General features: G+C 36.2%; 1 protein-coding gene across 1 annotated transcript in view; it reads right to left on the bottom strand.

Moving 5' to 3' along the window:
• hipk3b (homeodomain interacting protein kinase 3b) overlaps positions 1-26,919 on the bottom strand; it is an 82,942-nt gene that overhangs the window by 47,114 nt on the left and 8,909 nt on the right. The window contains exon 2 of the mRNA XM_056478897.1: positions 12,554-13,820. Within this exon, the coding sequence (XP_056334872.1) occupies positions 12,554-13,818 (1,265 nt within the window). The 5' untranslated portion in view covers positions 13,819-13,820. The remainder of the gene's footprint in view (positions 1-12,553; positions 13,821-26,919) is intronic.

The raw sequence follows: 26,919 nt of genomic DNA, 5'->3' as shown, positions 1-26,919 counted from the left end.
TGATGGCTGAACTATCCCTTTAAATGCAATTCTGGATCACTGCATAAACTATATTACTGAAATATGACCTCCATCTCAAAACAAAGAAATATGCCAAAATAAGAAGCATTTTTGGGTTTTTTTCTCATATCCAAAAAGCGCATAAAAATAGGTGGATGGAAACATAGCTTTTAACACATCGACAGTTAGTTAGTAGCTATTAACACATTGACACTGGTTAATCATAGGTTAATACCATCAATGACTACACTCTCCATGCACCACAGAAACTCTGTTGATTGTAGAATCTAAAATTAACAAGCATAAAACACCTAATCATGATCATTAAGTAGTTATACTATATTTAGAGGTGAAATCCAGGTTGAACAAATGGAAATAATCAGAGAATAAATGAGTATAAGATTTGAAACCAACAAGCCTGATGGGTCATTTTGGCCCTGAAAGAGAAACCATAATACCACTATCGCTGCAAGACAGACAAAACAATCCTTGGGAGGCTGAAGATGTTTTGATGCAATTACACATTAAACATGCAATATGAAACCTATTACAGATAATATGGTCTCAGAGACAGGTTAGAACTGGATGGCAGCCCTGCCGGGAAAGATTTCTGCCGAGGCTGAAGGAAAATCCCCAGTTACTCTGCCACATAAAGCAACACTGAAAGATGCGTTCCTAACCAAGACCTACTCAAGATTGTATCCGCAGATTCCAGCAAACAGGCAGATCTTCAAACATCAAGATTTTGAAAAAAAACAAAAAACAAAACAAAAAAAAAAAAACAACAAAGACGCTAACAAATGTAAAAACACCTGCAAATCTTCGCCTGAGGCATATCTTCTTCTTAGTCGAGGCCAAATCTACTTCATCTACTAAATCCATGTAAAACAGGACACATAAGAGATTGGTTTCAATATTTAACTCCTTTTAACCAGCATAGTAACTATGGCCTTCTGTTAGCTAACAGCTGAACTTCACATATGTACACCACAGATCCCATTAGCAAAACAAGGAATACTTTAATCAAGCTAACAGACTGCAACCTCCTCCAGTAGAGGATGATAATTTAAGGTAAGGGTCAATCTTTAAATGCTTTTTCTTTTTAAAAGATTTAAGTTTCAGGTTTCAAAAGGCTGTTTCTGTGGAGTTTCAACTCAAAATACCACACTGATCATTTATTTTGCCATACTGTAAATTTCCCTTTTTGGGTTAAAGCTAGACATATGCTGATATTCAACAATATAGCAATACATTGTAAATGCACAATGTTGAAACCGTGGGCATTTCAAAATTATTTACTAATTAAACTTAAGCCTTTCTTAACCTTTAAGAACTTTAAAACTTAAATAAACTTAAACTTTTAAGATTATTCTAAGTGTTGTATTGGCAGTGGTTGTGTATGACAGCACAAAATGCTTGAAGACATTCGATGACGTCGACCGCATTTTTTACGTTTAGATTAGCCTTTTTTGAACGATTTCCTAATGGCCACAAGCATTTTGCGCGCTGCTTATGCCTAGTTCACACTACAGGATTTTAAACATCGGCAGATCGCTGTGCTGTTCACACTACATGACTTGATTTTGTGTCTTAATCTCTGTGGTGTTCACACTACGCGACACTACGTAAATCATTCACAAGAGGGGGGGGGGGGGGGGTGTCACACACTCCAAGATCTGACAACAACTAGTTCCTCAACAGCTCAGTCAAGCTACCAAACCACAGCCAATGAAATGTTGAGGGAGGAGGTGTCAGAAAAAGCTGAACACTGCTTGTGTGCTGATGACATCACTGACAGCGTTTCAAGCTTTCAAGGAAGCATTTAAAAACATCAACAATCAGCTGATGCATCAGCAGATCAATCGCTCATCTGCAAGCTTCAAGTGGATTGATACACAGAGAGTTTTTTAATTTTTGTAATTTAATAACTCTTTGAAATAAAACTAACATATCTATAACACCCTGACGTTTCCTAAATATCTGTGTATTTCTTTTTAACATTGTTATTTTTTAAATTACACAACAGTAAAGAACTGAGCATTTCTACCTTTAATAACCATATTGGTCAAAAATGACTGCATGCATGTCTGCTACTTTTCGCTGTGACTTTTAATATGTGTGCATTTTTTGATATGCAATTTTTTAATATGTGTGCATGTGTGCAAACATAACTCTCTGATAGCAAAAACATAAATTTACTTTAGATATATATTTTAAAACAGCATATTCTGTGCAGGAAAATAGCTCCTGTTTGACAATGAAAATGAAAGCGAGGCCCAGAGCTTTGCGTCTTCTAGTTTCTTAACTACATATTTATAGGCTGTATTACCAAAAAAGATCATATTTTAGGGTAATGGTGTGATCAAATATGATGACAGACATTCAGAGCTTAATTTTAATATCTCAATAGAAGCTTTGAATGTAAATATGATGTGACAATATGACGTTTTATATGAGAACGGTCAGAATAAGCAGTATGGTAATTCTAATAGTTACAGAATTCTAGCTTCCCTGTTAATATAACCTACTCTCGTGTCCATGTTAACGCAGAATGAAGCGAGTGCATCGATGCCTATTCTGGCCAATTACAGACGTTTCTGTTGAGTCCTGAGCTCACAGGCATTCAGCTCACACTGATATGCTCTCTCATTGGCTGCAGCTCAGCACTACATCTGACCGCATGTGGGGTCGACTCGACCGACTGCTCTGGAATATTCAGCATGCTAGATATTGGATTTCAGTCTGCGAGGTGTCGGCGACGCTTCAGCGAACCTCTTTGATGCAGTGTTCAGTAGTTCACACATAAAGACTGGCGAGCGCCGAGCACCCGCCGATTTCTTCCCGATCACAGCCCGATCTGTCGGCGAGCTTGTTAACTTCCAAATCTGGCTCAAATCAGGCTTAAAATCTTTTTTAAGGTTTTATGCGGCTCACATTTTAACAGCCTTCTGCGCCTCGCGTTTACGGTTTGCGTGCTGTGCACTCACAGTTGGAAGTCAACTCTGAGTGGAAAAAGCATGTTTCGTCAAATCAAATGAAAGCAGAGGTGGGGTTTTCAGTGAGATGAAAGCAGTGTTTTTGTTGTAAAGACAACTACGGAGACTTTTAAAAATAGAACAGAGGCTAGTGGTTGCTGTTTCGAGTTATCCGCAGCTGTATGACTTCACAAATCTTGAATAATCACAATATTATTAAACATTAAAATTATACCAATATGAACTGCAACACTCGCACACAATAAGCAGCTGTTTCAGTCATTGCTTAGCGACATAAAAAGCGCAGCACGCGTTTTTCTCAACAAAAAAGGCATTGTGGTGTGCCACGCATTTTTAGAACGTTTAAGTATACTCTGTGTGATCGGCCCCTTAATTGGCTTTTTAATTTCAAAACATGAACATTTTCAAGTTAATCTGGCATTCAACATTGAAAATTTCTATTTAAAGACCTTTTGTTTGTTAACTTTGTACAGTAAGTCTTAATTTGTTAACACCAGTTATTTACCTAAGGTCAATGTAATGACGACTACAAAAGCATTTATTAATATTGGATGATGTTAATTTCTTAGTTAATATCTAATAACTCATTAAATACAAAGACTGTAATCATTTTGAAAATATTTAGACTCTTGTAAACCATAAAAATACTGTAATATGTTGTCAAATATTTAAGAAGCATGCTAGGTGAACGTGTTTATCTAAAAATAAAAAATAAAAATAAAAAAAAAAACAATGCTAAAGTCAGTTTTCTCCTTTGAAAATGTGCTTTCAGTGTTGGAATGACTTTGTTTTGGCCTCTATAACCTGCACACTGCCAGTTTACCCAATATATATTTTGTTTTGGTGAAAAACAAAGCATATTTTAATTTTATTGCAGTCTTGAAATTTTATTGCGGCCGTGACCAAAAATTCAATCTCCAAAGGACAGAAGCAGCCTCTGACATGATATAAAAGTTATATAGGTGGTTTTTAATTAGCAAATAATCAAAAAATTACAAACGTAAACATTAGCTGAATGGCTTACATAAGATCATGTCCTAACAACACACAACGTGACAAGATTGCAGGGACAAGCAATTTGTCCACACCAGATGAAAAACTTTTAAATACAGCCATTCAAAAGAGCAGAATAGTGCACTGCACTCCAACAAATAAAAATAATAAGGCATTCCTATAACTAAAATCAAATTCTGACTTTCTGCAGTTAGAACATAAATTAACAAGAATATTTCCAACAACAGTTATAAAATATGAAAAAGTTCATCCAGTGTGAAAAGCCCAATTTTAAACAAATTCTTTTTTGAGTGAACTTTGCCTTCTCAGCAAAATCCCATAATAAAGTAAATTAAAAAGCACAAAAATAATATGAACCCTTAAAATTGAACCTTAACATTTTGCTGGATTATTCCCTTACTGTAATTTGCCCCTGTGAGAATGCAATATAAGTGAGGGTCCAATTAATTTTTTTAAAGCGTAAATCTATTCTAAATCACTTATACTCTTCATTTCCTTATTCTAAATTACAGTTACAGCGATGGAGGAAGATAAGCCAGATATGTTTGGCTCACATCACAGTTCTTGTTTTGTGACCACTTCTGGGAAGTGCAAGTAAACAGTCTAATAATGAATCCAGGGAAAGGGGGGGCGAATTCCTAACTTTGTGGCCTTGTGGGAGGGATTCCCATTTAATCAAAGCATCTGGTTTACTTACAGAATGCTGAATTAAAGAAGACACTTCAAGTTCTAAAGACTAACAGCTTGTTGCAAACTGTTCCCAGTTAACTTAGAAGAGGTCAAACAAGTTTATCAGAGTGATAATTAGCATTAGAAAGAAGGAAACATGCACGTTTAATTTAAAATATTAAACCTCATTCCAAACACAAATAAACATTTTTGGTACAATAATAATAATAACAACAATAATAATAATAATAATAATTAATATAAATAATAATAATTTCTTACCAAGCAGCCAGATTTCTCTATTTAACTCATTACTGCAGGTAAATCATTAGAATCATACTGGTTGTCTGGTGTTATATTCAACAATATTAAATTTATGATTAAATTCATTCATTTAAGGTTATTAAACCTGTGCTGAAGTATCCTTGAAAACTGCTCCACTAAATACAGTTGTGTGTATTAGCTTTTGCAATTTTTCATTCATGTGCGTATACTCATAACTGTATATAGGTGGGTTAAAAGCAGCAATGTTATTGTCCTTAGCGAGTCCTTATCCTTGATAAACACATTTTAAACAGGCCTTGACAACACTAACAATCCTTGATGTTCTACACACGGTTTGGTCATCTGGGAACATTTTTGTTCCATTTAAAATGTACAATTGTACAAATTGCATGGGAACATGCATTCAGATATATTACAAAATACAACTTATTACTGCATCATTAAAACAAAACAAAAAATAAATGAAGCAGAAAATGCAAGGAAAAATGGGAATTGCCATACAAGATAGAAGTGAAATAACAGAGCATTAAAAGACAAATGACTTTGTTCCTCTTAAGGGACAATTTAATTGCCTTGGTTAGCCATTTTGCCAATGCTAACTTAAACAGAATATGGTCAAAGATATCAAGTACACAGCCATTCATGGCAATCCATCATTTTTGATAAACACTGCAAGAGATTGATCTGCATCTCATAGCTTGCCCCCAGATCTCTCATTCACCACTTAAAAGTTCACCCCAGTATAAAAATGGTGCTATTTTAAGCCAATAATTCTGTTCATCTTTGCAACATAATTTTGTATTTTATCAAATCAGTGAAATCTGCATCTCCACTAAAAAGTATGAAGCTTTAAAACATTTAAAACCTAAATCCATATAAATTGAGAATTCAGCCCTAGTCTTCTTAAAGAGACATGGACACTTTAAATAGCTAAAAAAGTATTTAATTATAATGGAAGCTCAGACATAGCTACCATACATCAGCCTTTCTGTATCTAAAGTAACTTAATCCCATACCACAGATGTTGTCTTTTGATCCTCCTGTACTGAATCATCATCCCAGTATAGGATGCTATTCAGGTTATTCAGTCTCCTGCAGGCTTTTCAGTCTCCTGTTCTTGCGCTGTTTAGACATGGTGCGTTATGATTGGTTCAAATATCATTGTGTGGGAAAATCATGCTGTAAGGCAATTTAGAAATCGCACAGGTCCAAATCACGATTTCGATGCGATTTCAATGAACCGCACAGCCCTTCTAAACCACAATGTTTAAGCTTCCCATAAGAACCACTGAGAATCCTCCTTGAGCAACAAGCAGGTGTGGTAGAACCATTTTAATTTTTGGCTAAACTAACCATTTAATATGGCAGAAATGATTTAATATAATCCAAACTTCCAACAAGTAAACGCACAAACATTGTAGCAAAACGTCAGGGGCTACATTTCTGGGATTGTTGGAACACACCCATTTTATAAACTGCTGTCTATCTATATTCCCACTTCTAAAAGCAACAAAACAGCTGACGCTGGAAGACAGTGACCTTGACTGAGCGCTGAAGTGATCTCTAGTATTTTGCTCTGCCTTATTTCACTTTGACTGCCAGCGCACTTCACCATCTATAGAAGTCAAACAGAGTTGGCCGTCCTCCCATCAGCTAATTTTAGGTAGCGGCCTCCAGTGCTCAGCCCCCGCTGTGAGTTTGAGAGAACTCTCCCTAGAGCAGCAGAAACAGGGTGAGCATGGATGGATCACTTTCATGCAACACGGGCAGGTTTGAGTTTAGAGGTTAGAGACAGGTGGAGAAAAAAAATGTGTTGAAGGGTTATGTTCCCCAAAATTTAAAATTGCGATCTATTTTCTGTAAAGCTGCTTCTGACCATGACATGTTCACACCTAAATGGCTGTTAGAGGCTTTAAGGAGAGTATATGCAACATCCCTAATTTGTTCTCTGAGGTAAGAAGAGATCTCCATTTAAGTATTATACTTAAGTATCATACTAAATATCAGGAGAAATGTGCTTTATGTATTATAAAGCTTGAAGCATCAGAATCGGTACTTAGTATCGGCCGATCACCATGACAAGGATTCGGTACTCTGTATCAGCTCCAAAAATGCTGATCGAAGCAACAGTTGAACCACTGAAGTCACAACCACTTACATTCTTTCAGGTTATTCCTTGCTTTATCAGGGGTCGCCACAGTGGTACGAACTGGTAATTACTGGCATATGTTTTACACATTGGATGTCCTTCAAGCCACAACCCAGCTTCAAGTGTACAACTCTCATGGTGCGTTCACACCAGACGCAGATGAAGCATCAAGCATGAGTCATTAACAAGTTAAGTCAATTCAAAGATGCAAACAGACATTCTGCGGCGCGGTTTGCGTGAACGAGGCAGCATGAGTTGTGTTTGACATACGTATGAATATAATGTGTGAATCGTTCAAGTTGGAAAATCAGAACTTCAGCAGATATTCGAGCCACGTTAATCAATCAGGAGCTTTCTCTTGAAGGAGCGTGTTTATGATGTAGTGCCTGTTGGTGTCCCAAGGGGAAATCCTCTTGCAGACACTGGACAACAGCTCATCACACTGGGCTTGACTCAGCCAGAAGTGCCGCTGAAAGCCTCCATCATCCAGGTATAGTTTCTGGAGGAGTTGATGAACTCACAGAGCTGGGTGCACCCCTGAAAGTATCTAGTAGACTCAGACCCAATGAATATGGGTTGTTTTTCAGCCTTCCTAAAGCACATAAACACTGCTATTCACTCAATAAAATCTATGTTAGCTATTTAGCTAAACGTGTGAATAGGCATGGCACTATAACCATTTATAACCATTTACCATGGTTTGGAAAAGTCAAGGTTTTAAAACCACCAAAACTTTCTGTTATACCGTTCCTACGGTATATGCAAGTTTGTTTGTTTTTTATGTGTTTTCATATTTAAGGGACCCTCCACATCAAAAGCCACACCAAAATATTTTAAATGTTTCTAAAGATAAAAAAAGATTGTGTACAATGGGGAAAACGTAGCTTTTTTTACCTAGACATTTAAACACAACATATTTTAGAGTAATAATTACAATACCGTGACAGAGAAACTGTGATTTTTTTTTATCCAAGGCTATCACTCAGTCAAAATCTTTTACCAGTCAATGCCTAGTGCGAATGAAGCGAATTTGACGCGCAAATGAACCGAGTAAACTCAAAACCTTCACGTGTCTATTTACACGCAAATATGATTTCTTCGTGCATGCTCAGCCTGGTGTGAACCCAGCATTAGGGCTGGGAAACAGCCACAAAAACTCTCCAACACTATAGCCAATTACAGTTCATCCAAGTCATTTCTACCATGTGGCTTTATATTGAAGTGGAAACCAGAGACTAAAGTCACATTTGAAGTCAAAGGTTTGTTCCTTTTGTGGGATGTAAACGTCTCTGGACCATTGCTGTCTATGGAGGATAATGGAGCTCAAGGATTTTATAAAAATATATTTTTATTTGTTTTCGATTGAAACCTCATGAGGTATTTTCATTTTTGGGTGAACTAAACCTTGAGTTTTTGCAAGTCTGGTCATGAAGTCGTGATGTATAAACATTAAATGCAGGCCTAACTATCAGTAGTTTCAGATTTAGTTCTCTCATACTTTTGCACAATTAATCTTTATGACTTTTCCAAGGCCCAAGATATCATAAAAATAAGATTACAAAGCTTGATAACCTACACCCCAAGATAACAGAGTGGGATTCAATCATACAGGTTTGCTTTATACTAGATCCAGCAGTCTATAAGTTTATCATATCAGCTGTCTGAGATCTTGGGGAAACATAGCTAGCTATCGAAGTAGAGGTGATGTGAACTGCCTAAGTTAGATTGTGACTGAAGATGCAATTCGGCAGGCAACAGCAGGAGCTTGAGTGAATTAGGTACTTACACCTATGTGATTATACCAGCTCTAAAGCCACAGGCAGAACCACAAGCTAATGAAATGTATTTTTCAAGCATTACTTAAATCGCACTAATTAAAGTATGAGAAGCTCTTTAAGAGAATGCGATAGGATTTACTTGCCATACCTGTATTGGGAATGCTTGTAAAAAAGAATTTATACTTTCAAAAATTCCACATACTAAGGGCCAGATTTACTAAACCAAACAAATTGGCATGAGAGTGCAGTCCACCCCAAAAGTACAGATAAGAGTAAAAAGTTTTGCAAGTGATCTACCTACAATGATACTTTTTATATTAAGTATTATGCAAACAAGTGCAAATTTGTTTGCAAACAGGCCAAAGATAACAATTAAAACAAGATAACAATTGTAAAACAATTAAAGCAGCAAAAAATGGGTTAAATCATGCTTTTTTGATCTCCATATGATAAACGGCACCAATATCAGCACACAGACAACTGCTAGCCTTACGGTGCTTTCCCCAAGTCGGATAAAGCAGTGGTTCCCAAATTGGGGGTCGGAACCGCCTGGGGAGATCACAGGACAATGACGAGGGGCCGCTTGGTGATTTCCAAAACTCAAATAAATTTTATTAAAACAATTTTTATTAAAAAACACCCTCCTGGGGTGTTTAGATGAACCACACAGCAATAGCGTCAGCTACAGTCGATTGATTTTATGGGGAGAGGTTAAACTTTCTGACAATCTTTATAGCACTCTTATACATTAAAAAGAAGACATTTGAGGTTAACATTAATTTAAAATGAATAAATGACTTTAAAAAAATATGGTTATTAGTTTGTTGCATATTTTTGTGTTGTCAATATACTTATGTTTATATAGGCCTATAGATGCGTGTGCAAAGTTTGTATATTTATAACCGCCTTTGAGAAAAAAGGGGGGGTCACTGACATTGTTATTTTGGGGATTGTGGGCTGAAAAGTTTGAGAACCCCTGGGATGGAGAACGGTTTGGAACGACACATTCTGGGAGCTTTTCCACTGGGTTATGTACCTACACTGTAAAAAGCGATTACTTAAAGTGAGTAAACCCACTGTCTTAAAAATGATAAGTTGATTTTACTTTAAAAAGTTGTACCTTAGATTTGTTAAGTTCACCTATTTTTTTTTTTTTTTATATATACTGCTGATCACCAACTTGTCCATGAGAATCTTCACTACTAGCATCAATACCAACGTCGTTAGATTTTAACAAGAGACACCACACGTGCTAGTCAACAGCAGCAGCCCTTGTTTTTTTGTTGGTTCACACAACTAAATGCTTATTGCCATCAGCTTCTGCTGAAATACATTTTTGTTTTCTGCAGTGATACACAACCACATGCTAAGAATCAAGAATGTTGTTGAATCGTCCATTGCCTCTGTGTCGTAGGTTGGTTTGTGTTGCAATGGTTGGTTAGTTTTGTTTGTTGCTTTTACATCAATGTCATGGAAATAGAGGTGGCAAACTATATTGAAAATCCTATGCATATTACTGCAGTGGAAATACAAACTGTACAGAAGCGAGCCAAACTGTAGTGTACAGTGCACTGAAAAAGCAGCTTCTGCAATTCATTTTGCATGATAATTCAAATACTCTTTCCAGAAAGTTTGCATCTGAAAAGGAAACTCCTACAAGAGAATATGCTATAGTTAGCGACAAAAACCACTGTGTCCACACTAGGGCTGCACAGTAAATCGAAAAAAGATCGCAATCTCGATTCGACCCTACACATGATCTTAATTCAGTTTTTTTACAATTCTGCCAACTATATTTTCAAGGTCAGGAGAGAAACGTAAAGGCGGATGCACAAGTCTTCACAGCAACACGGACACATCCAAATGGCATTAAAAGTGTCACATACTGTTTTTATAAGGTAAAATTCACCCCAAAATGTCATTTCTGTCTTAAAGGTAATGATGTAGTCGCGGTTGCGAAATCACACATGAGCTGACGCACTGTTTGTTTACTACCGAGAGGATGCAGCGTGTCCGCGAATGATGTCTACTTAAGTGAACAGAACCTGCATAGGCTGTGGATAACAGCTAATAAAGTTGTAAATAACGTTCAGTTTGTTGCACAGAGCGATTGTTTGGGAGCCGCGTGGGAAGTATGATCTGCATGTATGTTTTTTTTTTTCCTCAGATTGATGGCAACCATGAGCTGCACTTGGCAGTTCAAGTAAAACCGAAACTGTGTACATCATTTAATGTTTGTACAATAATTTCTCATGCGATCACTTTCCTGTGAATTAACAAACAGGACATGTCTGTTCAAGTCCACTATTCCAAGTCCATACAAATTTAGCATTTTAACCAAGAGTAGAGCTACACATAGGCCAAATATTATTACCATGTGTTTGAGAAATAACAATAATAATAGCCTACTTTTATTAACCTTTACTTTACATCCACAGAATCGTGATAAAATCGTGATCTTCATTTTAAGCAAAAAAAAATCGTGATTCTCATTTTAGCCAGAATCGTGCAGCTCTAGTCCACACCTTTTCATCTCTTATGTTTGCTTGAATGTCTTTAGTGAATCCTGACAGCACTTCAATGCCAATAGTAAAACTAACTCTAAATGTGAAATAACTTGAACTAGAGCAAACTGCATGAAATATGAATCTCACAATGCGATTTCTTACCTTTTAGTAGTGATAAATGAATCATGTTACAAGCTTTTATTTGACTAAATGAAATTGCATATTCTGTGACACAAAATCAAGTCAGAATAACAAAACTAGCCAAGTCTAATGGTAAGTTGCAGAATGTAGTCATAGCAGTCAATACTTTAAAACTGAAGCCAACACAGACACAAACGTTGTTTTCTTTATTTCTGTTTAAAAACAGGTTAAGTGAGCCAATGGAATAGAAGGAAGAAACAAATAAATCTATTTGTGACAAGACTACACCCTAACCCTAAATTAATAGAAAGGTTTACAGTTATTACAGTGAAGCAGTTTTGTATACGTTCAAATATAGTCACAAAAATAAGCATTAAAAACTGTTTGACATGTATTTACAATAATCCATTAAGATGGCATATGGCATTTTCAAAAAACAAACAAAATAAAGAATGACAATCCCAAGATAACCACTTTTTCAACACCTACATTCAAGATGTCACTGTTGTTGCCGGAGTAAAAAAGTTATTATTTGATAATATATGCAAATGTGGTCTAAAACACATCCATTACAGTTTGTTTTCATCCTACTGTACAACGTAGGCCTACTTTTTGCCTTCAAAATATCACTTCCTTTCCCATGGCAATGTGACAAGAATGGTTTAGCCCTTGCCTGTTGCATTGTGGGGTCAATACTTCTACAGGGTCAGGGTAGCTTTAGAACACAAGGGAAATTGTTTTACATCAGTGGTGTTTCCTGACTGCTAATTCTGTAAGGACTTTAGTTGTATAACATACACAGAGAGGGAAAATTCTAGAATGTTTTCAGTGAAATCATGTGCTTTAGGAGTACTTTTTGCAGAAATTTTCACACTCAGATAAAATAATACTGTTGAACTCAAGATTACATCCACTGGACAAAAACTTTAGAAAGTGCAAATAACTGGACAATTGACGTTGTTATGTAAATACCATAATATCACTTTTGCAGTTCAGCTGTCTGTTTGTACATACCTGTAGTACCGTGACTGGAGGTACGTTGAGCAGACTGCTTTGGAGATGTGACTTGCTGAGCCAAAGTCTATGACTTTCACTCTGTAGGGCTGCCGTACAGGATCCACCAGCATGATGTTCTCAGGCTTCAGGTCCGCGTGGATCAGTCCCATCCCCTTTAACTTTTTTAGCGCAGTGGCCACCTGCTGAAGAATGGGGCGGATCACCTTCAGAGGTAATGGGCTGAATTTATTTTGCTTGAGAAAGTCGTACAAGTTCTGCTCCAGCATCTCAAACACGAGGCAGGTGTGGCTCCGGTGCTGAAAACACTCAAAAGCTCGCACTAAATTATGCTCATCTGCATTCTCATTGCTCAGGCGGGCCAGGATGCCCACTTCAATCTGGCCCTGCCGTGCATATGATGGATGATTCTTCAGGATCTTCACTGCCACAATGTCATTGGTGCCTCGTTTCCAGCATTTCACAACCTGGCCAAAAGTGCCACGGCCAAGGAAGTCTAATACCTCGTAGGTGTTCTTCAACGAGCAAAGCATCTCATGCTGCACCAACTGATAGTCTCCATCCCCATTTCCAGAACTTCCACCTTGCTTTGCAGGCCCTCCACCAACTGCTTGAGGAACCGCAACAGGTGGATTTCCCACATTTGACTGCAACATTGCGGGTAACATTGACAGGTCCTCTACAATCTGCATGGTGCTCCCCAAATTCTCAATCTCCCCGCTCTTACGTTTCAGCCCACATCTGTGGGAGCTGTAATTCAAGTCAAAACCTCCACAGTCTTCCTGGTCACCCTCGTCCTCTTCACCACCTCCTTCGTCAACTCCACCCTGTCCTCCACCTCCTTCTTCTTCTTGACTGTCGCTTCCCTCTCCCCTTCCCCTTCCAGCTGCCCTTGTAGCTCCACTGCTGCAAACCCTTGCTTTGTTCTGGTGCTCCGACTCCTTTTCCTGAGAGGAGACGCCCACTTTTTGCTGCTGTGCCACTGTAATGGTATGCTGACGTCGCACACCTTGTACAGCAGCCGTCTTCAGTGGGAAATCCTGCCCGCAATGTCTGCCAATTACAGAATCTCGTGTCTTGAACGAAGCAGTGAATTTTGTCGGGTAACCAATGCCAAGGGTTCTACTATTCAAGTAAGTCTGTGGGTAGGCCCTCTCATGGTAAACACAGTTCCTGGGCTCAACTTTGAGTTTCTTCACACTGCAAAAGGCACTTGTCTGAGTTTGAAAAACATGTGGTGGGTAGACCAAGACTTGTGAGGCCATACCTGTGAACACAAGAAAACAAGATGCATGTTATGTTCTATATTACTTTGCATATTACTTCTGACCAATGTTTCTGACAAATAACAAACTGTAAACATTTTCAATGAACGTTAAGAATGATCTAGCAATAAGCCCTTCTCTTTTGAAACTCCTGCAAATGTTTTCATGAGTTTGTTGTGTGACATCACTGATGTCCATGAACTACAGTACGTGTAAACAACCTGTGACGGGTCATTGATGCTACTCTGTGCAGTGGCTTGCATCATCAGCCTGACATCATACTTGACCTCTGCCCCCTAGATTACAGCAGGCTGCCTTGAGCAGTCAATGACAGGCCAACATAATGACATACTGCAACAGAAGGTTGAGTTTCTCCCTCTAACACCCACCAACCCTCCTTCCATCAATGGCGTAAAGGGAAACAACTAACTGCTCACAGGTTCAAATGACCTTTTCATATCAGTTTCCATGAATCTGGGTCTCTAGGCAACGAGTGTTTCAAAATGAGCATTACTGTGTGGGGAAAAGAGACACCAAAGGCACAGTTTCATCAGTGCTTGCATGGCTTATTCAGTTTACATAAATATTCAATCGAGGAAAGACTGTCAATGTAAATATTAAAAGAAATGTTTTCCTTAGCATACATCAATTGTAACTACTCAAGAGTCAACGCAAAAATGCATGAACAACTTAACTGACAAGTCACAAGTTGTGCTTTTACTGGAACCCCCATTATTTACACTGAATACAGTTCTGGGTCAAATCCACCTTTGGTTTGTGCACAAGAAAACTAATTCAAAAGGAAAGGGAACAAGATAAGAGTGTACTTTGTGCAGCAGGCCAACACATGACCACAATTTTGAAAAGATGCTGCCAATTTTATGTTTATTTGGCTGACATCCTGTGCAAACGCTGTGGTTTGTCCAACTACAAGTTAAAGCATGAAGCACTCTTTAAAATCGCAAGAGCAACTACATTTACAAATACTTTGTATAGTGCAAGCAGACAACAGAGCCCACAACAAAAATTGGAAAAGGGAATAATGTGAAAAATCACAAAGACAGGCCATTCCAAGCAAGAAAGTGTTAATTCCCAATCCTAATGGATCGGATATCAGTTCAATACCGCATATTTTTTTCTGGATCGGGTATCAGCCAGCTGGTAAAGATGCAAATCCGATCTTGAGCGTGCGCTATATTCTGTGTGATTTATAAACACAAAAAAAAGCCATAAAGGTAGCCTTTTATAAGGCACTAGAAAGTTGTCATGTAGGCCTAACATCCCAAATGTTCTGAAGCCATTCTATAGTTAAATGTAAAGTACAGATGAATGTTCAAGTGGTTAAATTCACGTTCAGTTCAGCACTTCCCTCCGTTGCCCCTGTCAATCATTCTCCATTCATTCACAATTCAAACTGTGCGTCGCATTAATGACAACACGAAAAAACTTTCTAAAAGGCTATTTGTTCCTATTAGTTTAAATAATCAGCGGAGAAATGCATTTCGTTTTGAATTAAATGGGTTCATTTTGACCTGCAACAAGGAGTTCATTGCTGTTTCTAAATCATGTTGTGCTGTCTGTAAGATCAGCAGATCGCATTGGCAACGCTGGAGTAGAGAGCGTTATTCCCTGCTCTTCACACACAAAGTAGGCCTACCTAAAATTATCAATAAAAAAAGGCTCAATAATACATTGGACAGATCCTCAATGCACTGATTTCTTCCCTTTGTGCTGCTAAGACAGACACACAGACGCAACGTGCACCGATACGTAAAATGAGTTTCTGTTCTCTCATTCTTCCGTGTCCGACTGAGTTTATTCTTCTGAGGGGAATATTGTCAGTGCTGCGAATAGTTTGTAAAGCCTGGTTCATTGTGGTCAAAGTAGTTGATTAATAAAAGTGAAACTGATGGGCGCAATATGGATTGTCATTAACAGAAAATTATTAAGCCTAATATAGGCTACTCTGAAACTGTGAATATTTCACTGTAATTTTATTTATATTAATATTTTAATATAAATAGACCTGTTTGTCAGTTTGTGTGCTGAAGCATATAAGCGGACCTTGTTTTGAACTTCACCTCAAATCTTTGTTTACTTTGTAGATAACTCACCAACAAAAAATACATTAAAATAACCAACTAATTATACCAAATGAAATTTCAGACAAAAAGTATTTTTTCAGACATGCTTTCAGTTTCTCCATCTCACTCGCGGCAAGCTTAGGCGAGGGAATGTTTATTAACTAAAACTGGGCTCAGAAAGTTTAGTTTAGTCTGCTTGTTATTTTACCAACGATTAGGGTAAATAGTGGTAGCCTATAATAGATTTCAACAAAAAAAAAATATATTAAAAAGGGATCCATAAGCTGGACCACAACAGATCAATGTCGTAACGAATGCTCAAATAATGTAGCCTAGTTTACAGCAAGCATCATGTTTTAAGTTAGATTGTTTCATCTGTCATATACAGTAGCCCTATAGGTCTGTTATTTTTACTAAAGAAGATATTATTTGATATTATCACCAGAACTTTAGAAACTGTATTATGTTTAGAAATAAAGAAAAATGGTACAGTATCAAGATCGGATCTGTATCGGTCGTTACTCAGAATTTTGGTGTCTGGATCTGATTTAAAAAATGCTATCGGTGCATCCCTAGTTTCTTCAAAATGAAGATAAGGAAGGTCGAATGAATGGGCTTATTTATTAGGGGTTAGAAGTCTAGCAATTATATCTGATTGGACTGACAATGATTATTGATGGAAGACCAATCATATCACAGGCTAGTCTCGAAATTAGTTTACAAAACTTCATTTGCTGAAGGACTTTTAGCATATTTACGTGGGAAAATCATATTTCTCCCTGAGAAAGGGAAATACAAAAGAAAAGGGGAAAGGGAAGAGGAAGTTACAGTCAACAAAGTCCTCAGATTCCAGGAAAAAACACAAAAAGTCACAGTTCCACAATGCAAGTAAACAAATTCTTGAGAAAATCAGTTAGAAAGGCAATGGTATGCAGTAGAGATGAGGGGAAAAAGGCTTACAACTGTTTTAGTCTCAATATGTTTTGCTATTTGACAGACTAGCTGGGGGGGTCAGTCAAAGGTTCATAACTCTTTCAGTATTCTCAAACTCAAAGACATTTTTTGAGCAACCACAGTTTGCAAAAAGCCTCATATTTATATATAAAATGCTTTATATTTACAGCATCAGTTATTATTGTAATATTCATGAAAACATTCACTATTAATAATATTATACACATAGCCCAGTTACCCAGGCCTGGTATGCACATACATATTCATTTACTTTTTTATACTAAATAAGAACTTTCTTACCCCATCAAAATACATTCTCCGCTCGTACAGTCTAGTGTTTGACTACCAAAAATGGCACAATTTTACAAGACCTTTAACTTTATACACCCTTACCACAATGAAACTTTGGAAATTCCTAGGAAAACCATCTGAATCATCTGGTTAGAAAATCAAAAAAATATATACAGCACTTGAGAATGAGTTGGATTGGAACAGCTTTACAGCTGCAGTCTAGTTTGCAAAAGAACCAACTTTTAAGATTTGATCCAATTATCAGTTAAAAATAATCTTAAAACATACTACATTCACATATATTCAATGTTACACTTACTGCTGTTGTTGTTAGCAAACTTCTTCAACAGACAACCAACTTCTCAGTCCACACCAGATATAAAGTAACAATATCACTGAAAAGTAGGAGAAAATAAATCTAATTAATAAAACTAATATTTTTTATGTGATTGAGGACCCGTTTCAAGATGTTTTAAAGCTCTAACTGGCACTGCAAAGTAAATTTTAGTTTAATTACATTTTTTCAGACTGCGTATGCAATAATACAACTAAAAATAGATCATATATTCAAAAGCGATTTCAATACCTCCCACCGCTGGGCGATATGACAAAAATGCAATCTCGATGATCATTTTTCATATTGAACGAGAACAATAAATATTTCGATACAAGTTGTTAATGCTTCCAGATTTAAAAGAGTTTCCCAACAACTGAAGCCAGAAAAATTAGGGGGTGCATTAAATGGCATAACATATTTTTGACGGATACATCTCTAATATTAACACAGTCCTAGATCCCCATTGTTGCACACTTCTGCTGTGTGATTGGCTCTTAGATCAATATAGAGTTAAAAAAAGTTCTGAGCTTATCATTGTTATCGACATACATTTTACCACAAATCGATATAATATATCGTTTATCGGCCGAGCTGTAATTCCTCCCATATACAGTATACACAATATTATAATATTGCATCGTTGGTAACTTTTAAGGCTCATTTTACTGAGTTTATACTGTATAAACTTTATCATTGGTTACATTGAGGACCACTGCAAACTAGGGTTGCGCGGTTTACCGGTACTATGGTAGTATCGCGATACTATTGCTCCAAAATACTGGCGGTGCCACTGTAGTTTGCAAACGGTAGTATTGTGATTAATGGTTTATCTAGATAATGTTGCAGTGGAAAAGTCATTAAAACGCTCACACATTTGTGCAACAATAAATCATTTTATTTTAGTAGTCTGTGGAGCCCTTTAAGGTTGAAAAATTGTGTAGAATTTATGCCTTTTATGGTAGCCTATTGCACGTTTTTTAATGCTTCAATTTGAACGCACATCTGAATCGGTTAATTTCTGTTCCTGTTAATATGATTTAGTAGCTACAACAACCGCAGCAATCTCAGTAAAAGAACGACTCCCAAAGTGAAATTTTGAATTACTTTGGATTGTCACCTGATAAGACTGAAAAAAAAATTGCTGAAATAATCAAAATAGCAACAGGAAACATAGAAACAATTTTTGGCCACTTTATTTAGCCTAAGTTTGTTGGATAAAATGCACTTTTGTAACAAATTTCATTGTGTATTATTTGTATCTTTATTTTAATGTATTTTTGTTCATCAGTTATCTACAAAATAAGCAAAAATAATGAATAAATTTTAGGTGAAGTGAGGGGCAAATAATACTTTTATTAAAAAGGAATTATGATTTAAATTCAAGTAGGCTCATTACAACAAAAAAGTATTTCTGACAATTTTCTTTATAATTGAGTTATGAATTACAGTAATCGCAATACTACTTGGTATCATGATATTTCAGCTTGTATAGTATTGTAAGATTAATTAATGGTATCGCAACAACCCTACTGCAAGCAATATCACAAGTTAAGTCAGAATTCCGAAAAAGACCACATACTGTCATAAATAAATAAACAAAGCATCATCTAATATCCCATTTCCACTGAGTGGTACGATATGATTTTATGCCCGCTTCCACTTTCAAAAATACCGTACTGTACCACTTTTTGAGTACCCTTTTCAAAGGGTACCTAGCACAACAAAAGGATATCAAAAGGCAGAGCTGAACGCTATTGGTTTACAGAGAAATGTAACTAGTGCATGCACAAACCAGGAGAATGAAAACAAAAAAAAGTGCCATTTTTAGACACACAGCCGGAGACATTACATCATAATAATATAAACATACAATAACGAGCCATGGTCGACCTGAGCTCAAACAAAACCTTCGTCATCGTCGTCTTGATGAACAGCCACAAAGCCAAGGAGAAGAGCAGAATCTGCTGTGTGTCCAGTGTCAAAATGCTAACAAATAAACCAGTTTGATTATACAATTAAAATAAACCAATGTGCTAATGGCATCTTTTATGTTGTGCAAAACAAACTTTTGCTGACATATCATCTCTAAAATTAACTACTGGCATATTTCTGGGATATTTTTAAGATATTGGTTATTATAAAGTGCATATTTTAAAGTACATACACAATACCTAAACCCAACTACTACCTTATAGAGTATTAATAAGCAGAAAATGTGAAGTTTATTAGCTTAAAGTCTTAACCAATGGTTTGTCAACAGCAAGAATGGTACCTTAAAGGGCACCTAGGTTACCCTTTTTTTCAGATTTAATATAAGTGTTTTGCGTCTCCAGAATGTGTCTGTAAAGTTTCAGCTTAAAACACCCATCAGATTTTTCATTATACCTTTTACAAGATTCTATTTTATAAATTTTTGCACGGGGCGGCACTAGGGGGCGGTTTTGTCATACTGCGCCTTTAAGGCTAATCCTCCCCGCCTATCGTTTCTACGTGCCTTTCTGTGTGCCTCAATCTCCTCGCTTGGCTCCAAACAGACATAACGGAAGAAGATCTCATGTAGCGTTTGTGAGAAATACTACAGTAAGAACTTTACCAATGAGTATGTGTTGTGCAGTTGCATCGATGAGTCACACACAATGTCATTACAGAGAGAGACAGACAGACAGACAGACAGACAGACAGACAGACAGACAGAGCGCGTTTAGCTTTGCACTCTTTTTGCACGAAAATGAGACAGGATCCAGGTTAATATCCACTGCTGTATGGATATCTGTTATGTTAATGTACAGAATAAACCTGATTTAACATCCACAAACCGGTATTGAAGCGAGTCATGACTATGTAAAAGCATGAAGAATTGAGTACTGGAATGTCATGCTTCTGTAGAGGCCAGGCCTGGATCAGTTTTGACCAGACAGACAAACGGAGGGTCAATAGCTATGTTTGCATCCAAAAATGTGAATTAACTTTATGCACAAACCTGGAATATCACATAAAACACATGCGAATAAAGCAGCGCTTCCATCCAACGAGAACAAAATCATCACTTCCTAATTAACTGGCACCAAATATCAACAATAAAAATGGAATTTGCTGCGCGAGAAGCTGCGTCAATATTAATAAATGACTTGCGCCTCAGAAGATGATGCGGACACGCAATGAACGTGTGGTGGCGTTAGAAGCCATGAGACGCAGAGCGCAGAAGCTCCTGACATTTCTGGAGGTAATTAAAAATATAATGACACTAATACTCAACTGAATAACACAGTCAGTTGCTTTTCGGAATTACTTCTTACACTTACAGTATCAGATAATATGTCTAGCTGTGTGCACTTAATTGTCCGCACAAACCATTGTGCCTCCATTTCTCAGGTGAGTGAAATTATATACTTTTACCATCTCTGTAAATGTATTTGTTTTACTTAAGATAATGTATCATTTATAATGTTCTTTAAAACTTTAATGCACTCCAGAATCTGACAGATTGATTAGCTGTAAGCTCTAGAACAATCATCTGAAATGTTGTCATACAGTGTTATGCCTGGATTTCATAAATAGCCTTGCATTTACTAACACAGACTATATTTGAAGTATTTCGAAGTAATTTGCATTTTTCTCCTGTAGAAAAACGTCATAAGAACAATGCTTAGTGACTCAGTGCATTACAACAGTGTTTTTAAAAGACTAAACACTTTATTGATATGGCACACAACCAAGTACATGGTCAGAACACAAACAGGTCGCAGGTAATAAAGTATTAAGCGTTTCTTCCAAAGAAAAGCCTGTCTTAGCAAAATGCTAGCAGGCGTTTGTAGCTGCACTGAAGCTCCATCTCTTTGCCCTTATTTGATTACCCCCGGTGGGTGCGATGACGCACGAACAAAATGGCGACGGTTGGCTACACCTACTTGTTGGTTCATTTGCGCTTTTCAGAAACCTATGGATGACATCACGGATACTATGTCCATATCTTTTACAGTCTATGGTCATGACTTAACAAGTGGATAGTGTTTGTTGCATTACTTTACTTTGATGCATGTTACCCTAATGGTGTTTAGTAGTTGTGTGAATGACACCGAGCACCTTCTATATGTTTCTCTGCTTCAGGAAAAAAATGGTTTGTGATGAGCATTATATGTCTTATGATGTCATATGACCTCATCACCACACGGTTGAGTTTTTGTCTGGTATCAAAGGTACAACACGCAAAGGTTTGTCCTTCATAATATTATAAATTTATTAAAATGCCATAAAATATTTGACCTAGTTACAGTGTAACTATTCATTTAAATACTGAGTAATATGAATTAATTACATGTACTTACAATATGATTAGTTAGAATGTGGGTTAGGTTTAGTCACATTTAATTATGCATACTTCATTGTAATTACTATAAGTGCATGGAATACATAACTATGTCACCTTAATCAAACTTTTTACAATTTTTTTATTATTGTTTATTTTCTACCATATTTTTTACAAATAAAATCTGGAAACCCCAAATGCCATTTGTTTTTAAACCCCACATCAGACAGTGTACATTTAGCTCCAATCGAGCACAAAATGTCTGTTTAAGATTGTTGAAATTGTTAGGAGTAGAAATTTCAAACACTGCTAATAAATAAAAGGTTAGACAGTTGATGGAAAATAAACAGTGCAAATTCTCACATTAGACTGCTCTGTAATTTACACTATAATTCTTTTCATCTAACTCTGGTTGTGTTTTGTTTATAACAAAAAAAATGCTGACATTTAAATTTAAATTGTCATTTTGTACTTGTTAGTAATGTATTTTTAGTAATGTATTAAAAAGGCAATTTGTATCAGCAATATTATGTGCATGTTTATTAAAATCAAGTTATATTAACCCTAACCATTCTGGACCTTTGACATGGATGAAAACTGAGATTTGGACCTTGGAATTGAGACTTTGAGAAGCCCTGCTGTAGATCATGTTCACGAGACAGCTGCAGTGTGGCACGTGAGTGTGTTTACTTCACGTTAATGAAGCAGACAAAGTGATTGACGATCTGCATGATGAAGATCTACCTGATGAATTTAAAGAAGGCAGAAACAAAACACTGGTTGGAGGTTCCAGAGAGTAGTTCAGAAGTGATAAGCAAAGTGTTAAACAGGTACTTAACACATAATGCATTTAATAATGTTTTGGTATTCAACATTAACATGAATCCTCATAATTTAAAGGGACAGAACATAAAAATAAAAAGCCTGTCCAGAATTACTTAAATTTTTCCAAAACGTGTAACTTTTTTTCCTTTTCTTTTATGAAAAATAAAAGAAATTATTTACACAATGTAATTTTGTCTTTGTGTTATTGCCTTTTAATCTTAAGTATCTTTTAAATGTCCTTAAGCGTTTACGTTAGGTCACTTGCTCATTTTAAATAGTTAAATATAAATATCCATTTTATACTTTTTATTTGGGGCCATATTCTTGCAATGTTGCTTTCTGACTTGATCTTTTTGCTGTTCAGAATGCCGACAAATCATTTCAGACCTTGTTGAAACAAAGTAATAATAACTGACTAGAGGAAGAATCTCCCTTAACATGTTATTTTATGGTTGAGTGGTTGAATCTCTTACCAAGGGTCAAAAAGCAAGGTAAATCAGTGATCTGAACTGAAAGCATGCTTGAAAATATGAGGCCATAAAGCAAGATATGCGGGTTTAGAGGCTTAAGATGATTTCAAATGTTCTTGCTGCGATTAATTGCTGAAACTTTTATCATGATATTAACCTAAGCTGCAAAAAGGGCAATTTAACAGGTATAACAACAACAAAAAATGCTTTATATATTGCTATTGTACATGCATGTTCAGAGTAAAAAGTGTTAAAGTTTATTATAAAGTACAATAGGTAACATTTTACAACAGTCTCATTATGAGTTAATGGAATATAATTCACAAAGAGAAATAGTCAGATTTATTACAGCTAGCTACTATGTTAATGATACAGAAAACAGAATTCTATTGATTATTAACTTAATTTTAATAAAATGTTTTTTCCCAGTGCTGGGTTGAAGCTGTAAGGGCATCCGCTGTGCAAAACATATGCCAGAGTAGTTTGCGGATCATTCATCTGTGGCGAACCCCTGATTAATAAGGGACTAATTCGAAGGAAATTGAATGAATGAACAAATGAAAATGATTATGACTTGTAATCAGATTACGACATCGATTTTAGTAAAATTATCAGACATTAGCGCAATATTGATAAAAGCTAGTTAAAAGTAGTTTTCATAGTAAGTTTAGTTAAATTAACTAGTGTTAACTATTGGACCATTAATGAAATACTACATAAATAGTAACAGAATTTACAATCAATATTTCCACATGTAATAGGTGGGTCAAAAGTATTCAGTTTGCCACCAATCGGTACTAAAAAAAAAAAAGTCCTGCTAACATTTAAGAGCTTGGTGAACATTGGTTAAGAGTGGTAAACCGATGACCTTCAAGGCAAATTACAGTAATATCTGTTGAGCACGTAAACACAATGGTTAATCAGCAGTGTTTAATAATGCACTCAACAGCACTCAAATGTAACTGGGAAATTGACTTTTTTACTAAAGTACCGTTTGGTACAAAACTCTACATTTTTGACAACCCTATTAGTAGAACAGGTTCAAACTTGCTAAATTTGAAAAAGGTTGCCAGTGTGATTAGACCCCCTCCCCCACCCCCAAAACTTAATTTAATTTTATTTTTTTTTTTACAGAAATCCATGTTTCACATAAATGACTTATTTCAAGATGAAAACAGCAAATTTTGCCAAAAGGTGATTGTACCCCTGAGTAGGCAAGATTAACATTTGGAATTATTAATGTTTGAACTATCAAACTAACCAATGGTCTATATGTACACAGACTTTTAATTTTCAGCCACGTAGCCCAAGGGCTTCCGGTGAACTGTTTTTCCATTACAGAATTGTGACGTTTCTTTAAAAAATCAGCAATCTTCACTGCCTGTTATATATACACGATATGAAGTGGGTCTCAGATCGGACAAAAAGCACTGCATTAAATTCCATTTGCCCCCCGCCATGTCTTTAAAATATGTGGTTTCCCCCACAGGCCAAAGACAAGCGGTACAGGTGAATTTAATAAGCTAAAATTGGCCGTAGTGCATCTGTGTGAATGAGTGTGTATGGGTGTTTCCCAGTAGTGGGTTGCAGCTGGAAGGGCATCCGCTGTGTAAAACATATGCTGGATAAGTTGGCGGCTCATTCCGCTGTGGCGACCCATGATGAATGAAAGGACTAAGCTGAAACAATGTGAAAAATGTAACACTCTAAATGTGAATGTTTTCTTGTTGATCTTTTGGCTTTATAATTATTTGCACTTTAAATGTCAAAAAACGGTTGCTGTCGTTGTTTCAACAATAATGTAGGTTGGCGTCAGCTTTTTAAATAGTTTACAGCATGACTGGATTCTTAATTTTAAGATTTTATATATACTTTATTTTATTTTATTTAAGCTACTGTATTTAAAAAAAAAAATTTGGCCATATTTAAAGAAACAGTTGCATAGTGGAGCATACTTTGTGTTTATGCTAACCCTAACCCTTTCTTTGGTGCTGTTAAAACCCCACATCAAACCTGTAGCTCTATTGTAAAATTGCTATTTAAATCACAATTCACAAACAATTTATCAGAATAATTGCAATTAGATGTTTGCTCCAAATCAAGAAGTCCTAATTTACAGCATGTCTGAACTGACCACAATTGAATATGATATTTTTCCATACACCAATTTGAAAAAATACACTATGCTAATGGGGCAAGCAGAAAAAGAAGAAGAAGAAAAAAAAAAGCTTTTCCGAGTCATCCCTTAAAATGTTAATTCCATAGAGTCATAGCATATACTGTATTCAGGTCTATTTTGGTCCCAGGCCTCACCACAGTGAGTAACACAGGCTGGAGTGCATGGGCCGTTGGTGTGGACATGTCTCTGCACTCAGCAGAACTCAAATGGCAGCCAGGCTATCGTGTGACTCCTCTATTGAACTTCCCCCACTACTAAATGAGCTCATTCTTCAGAAAAAGCGAAGCCCAGCTGGTGAAAACAGCCTTACCCACCATACAACAAGTAACATACAACACTTTGTCTGCCTCTGGGGTCGCCTTAAAAGAAGAACTGGTTGTTTACAAAAACACGCATAAATCACTCCTAAAATACAGTGTCATTATTTACCCCTCCTCAAGCCATTTCAAATCAATATTACTTTCATTCTTCTGTAAAAAAAAAAAAAAAAAAAAAAAAAAACATTTCTAAAATGCTGTTGAACTTTAAAAGGTTACCATTTAACATTTGTTGATTAAATGGGAAATTAATGTAAAAGGAAATTAAAAAGAATCTAAAAATGTCAGCATTTACTCTATGGTTTTTTCCCCCATACAGTGAAAGTAAATGCTCACCATAATTTGTGATTCTTGCTGTAGAGCTCATGGAAATTAATCAGTATAATTTTTTTTGAAGTTAAATTTAGAAAAAAAAGATGTATTACTTTATTCAATAAAATAATTTTAAATATTTAATTTAAAACAGTTTCATTTTCGTATTTTTAACCAAGTAGATACAGAATTTTTGGTTCGTTTTCGGTTCAGCATTTTGAATTTAATGCATTTCTAATTTCTTCTGTTGAACACAAAACAAGATAGTCATTGACCTCCGTAGTACGAACAACAAAAAAGTAACTTTCTTTAGTATATCTTCATTTGTGATCAACAGAAGACAGAAAATCAAATAGGTTTGGACGATGAGTAAATGATGACAGAACTTTCTTTCTGGGTGAACTATCCCTTTAAAAGCTATGGTTCACACACTGTGAAACTCCTGCCATAATTACTCACAATCAAGTTGTTCTAAACCTGTGTGAATTCATTTATTCTTCCACAGAATATAAAAAGAGATACTTTGAAGAATGTAGGTAACTGAACATTAACTAGTTTCAACTGACTTCCTTTGGTTACCCTCATTCTTCAAAACAAATCGTATTTGCTTTCAGCAGAAGAAATAACTTGATTTAAAGTTTAATATGAAGTATTGCTCTAGCGTCCCCAGTTCAGGGTTCTGGTTGCTGAATAAATTGGCAGGACATTATTCAGAAACTCAGGGTATTTTTTTTTTCAAAGCCAACAATGTACTAAAAACAGAAAAGCCTTTTCCCTTTGCATTTTAGAAAAAGTTTCTGGACAGACGGTAGCGCTGTCAAACAGATCCCACATCACACAGAATGTGCAAGAATGAAAAACACTATTATGAATGCCAAGACAGTACTTGATGATGATGTCACTCTTGAGCAGCTCAAATGCCATTGTGTAGTCTGCCATTACTGTTTTGGCTTATTTTCACAAAATAGTGCATCCTAGTGACATCTGTTAGGCAAAACCATGTAAATCTCAAGCAAAACATGCATA

The sequence above is a fragment of the Danio aesculapii genome, chromosome 18 (genome assembly GCF_903798145.1).
Source record: "Danio aesculapii chromosome 18, fDanAes4.1, whole genome shotgun sequence".
Taxonomy (NCBI): domain Eukaryota; kingdom Metazoa; phylum Chordata; class Actinopteri; order Cypriniformes; family Danionidae; genus Danio; species Danio aesculapii.
Note: the sequence above shows the minus strand (reverse complement) of the source record. Positions and strands in the feature narration are given on the sequence as shown.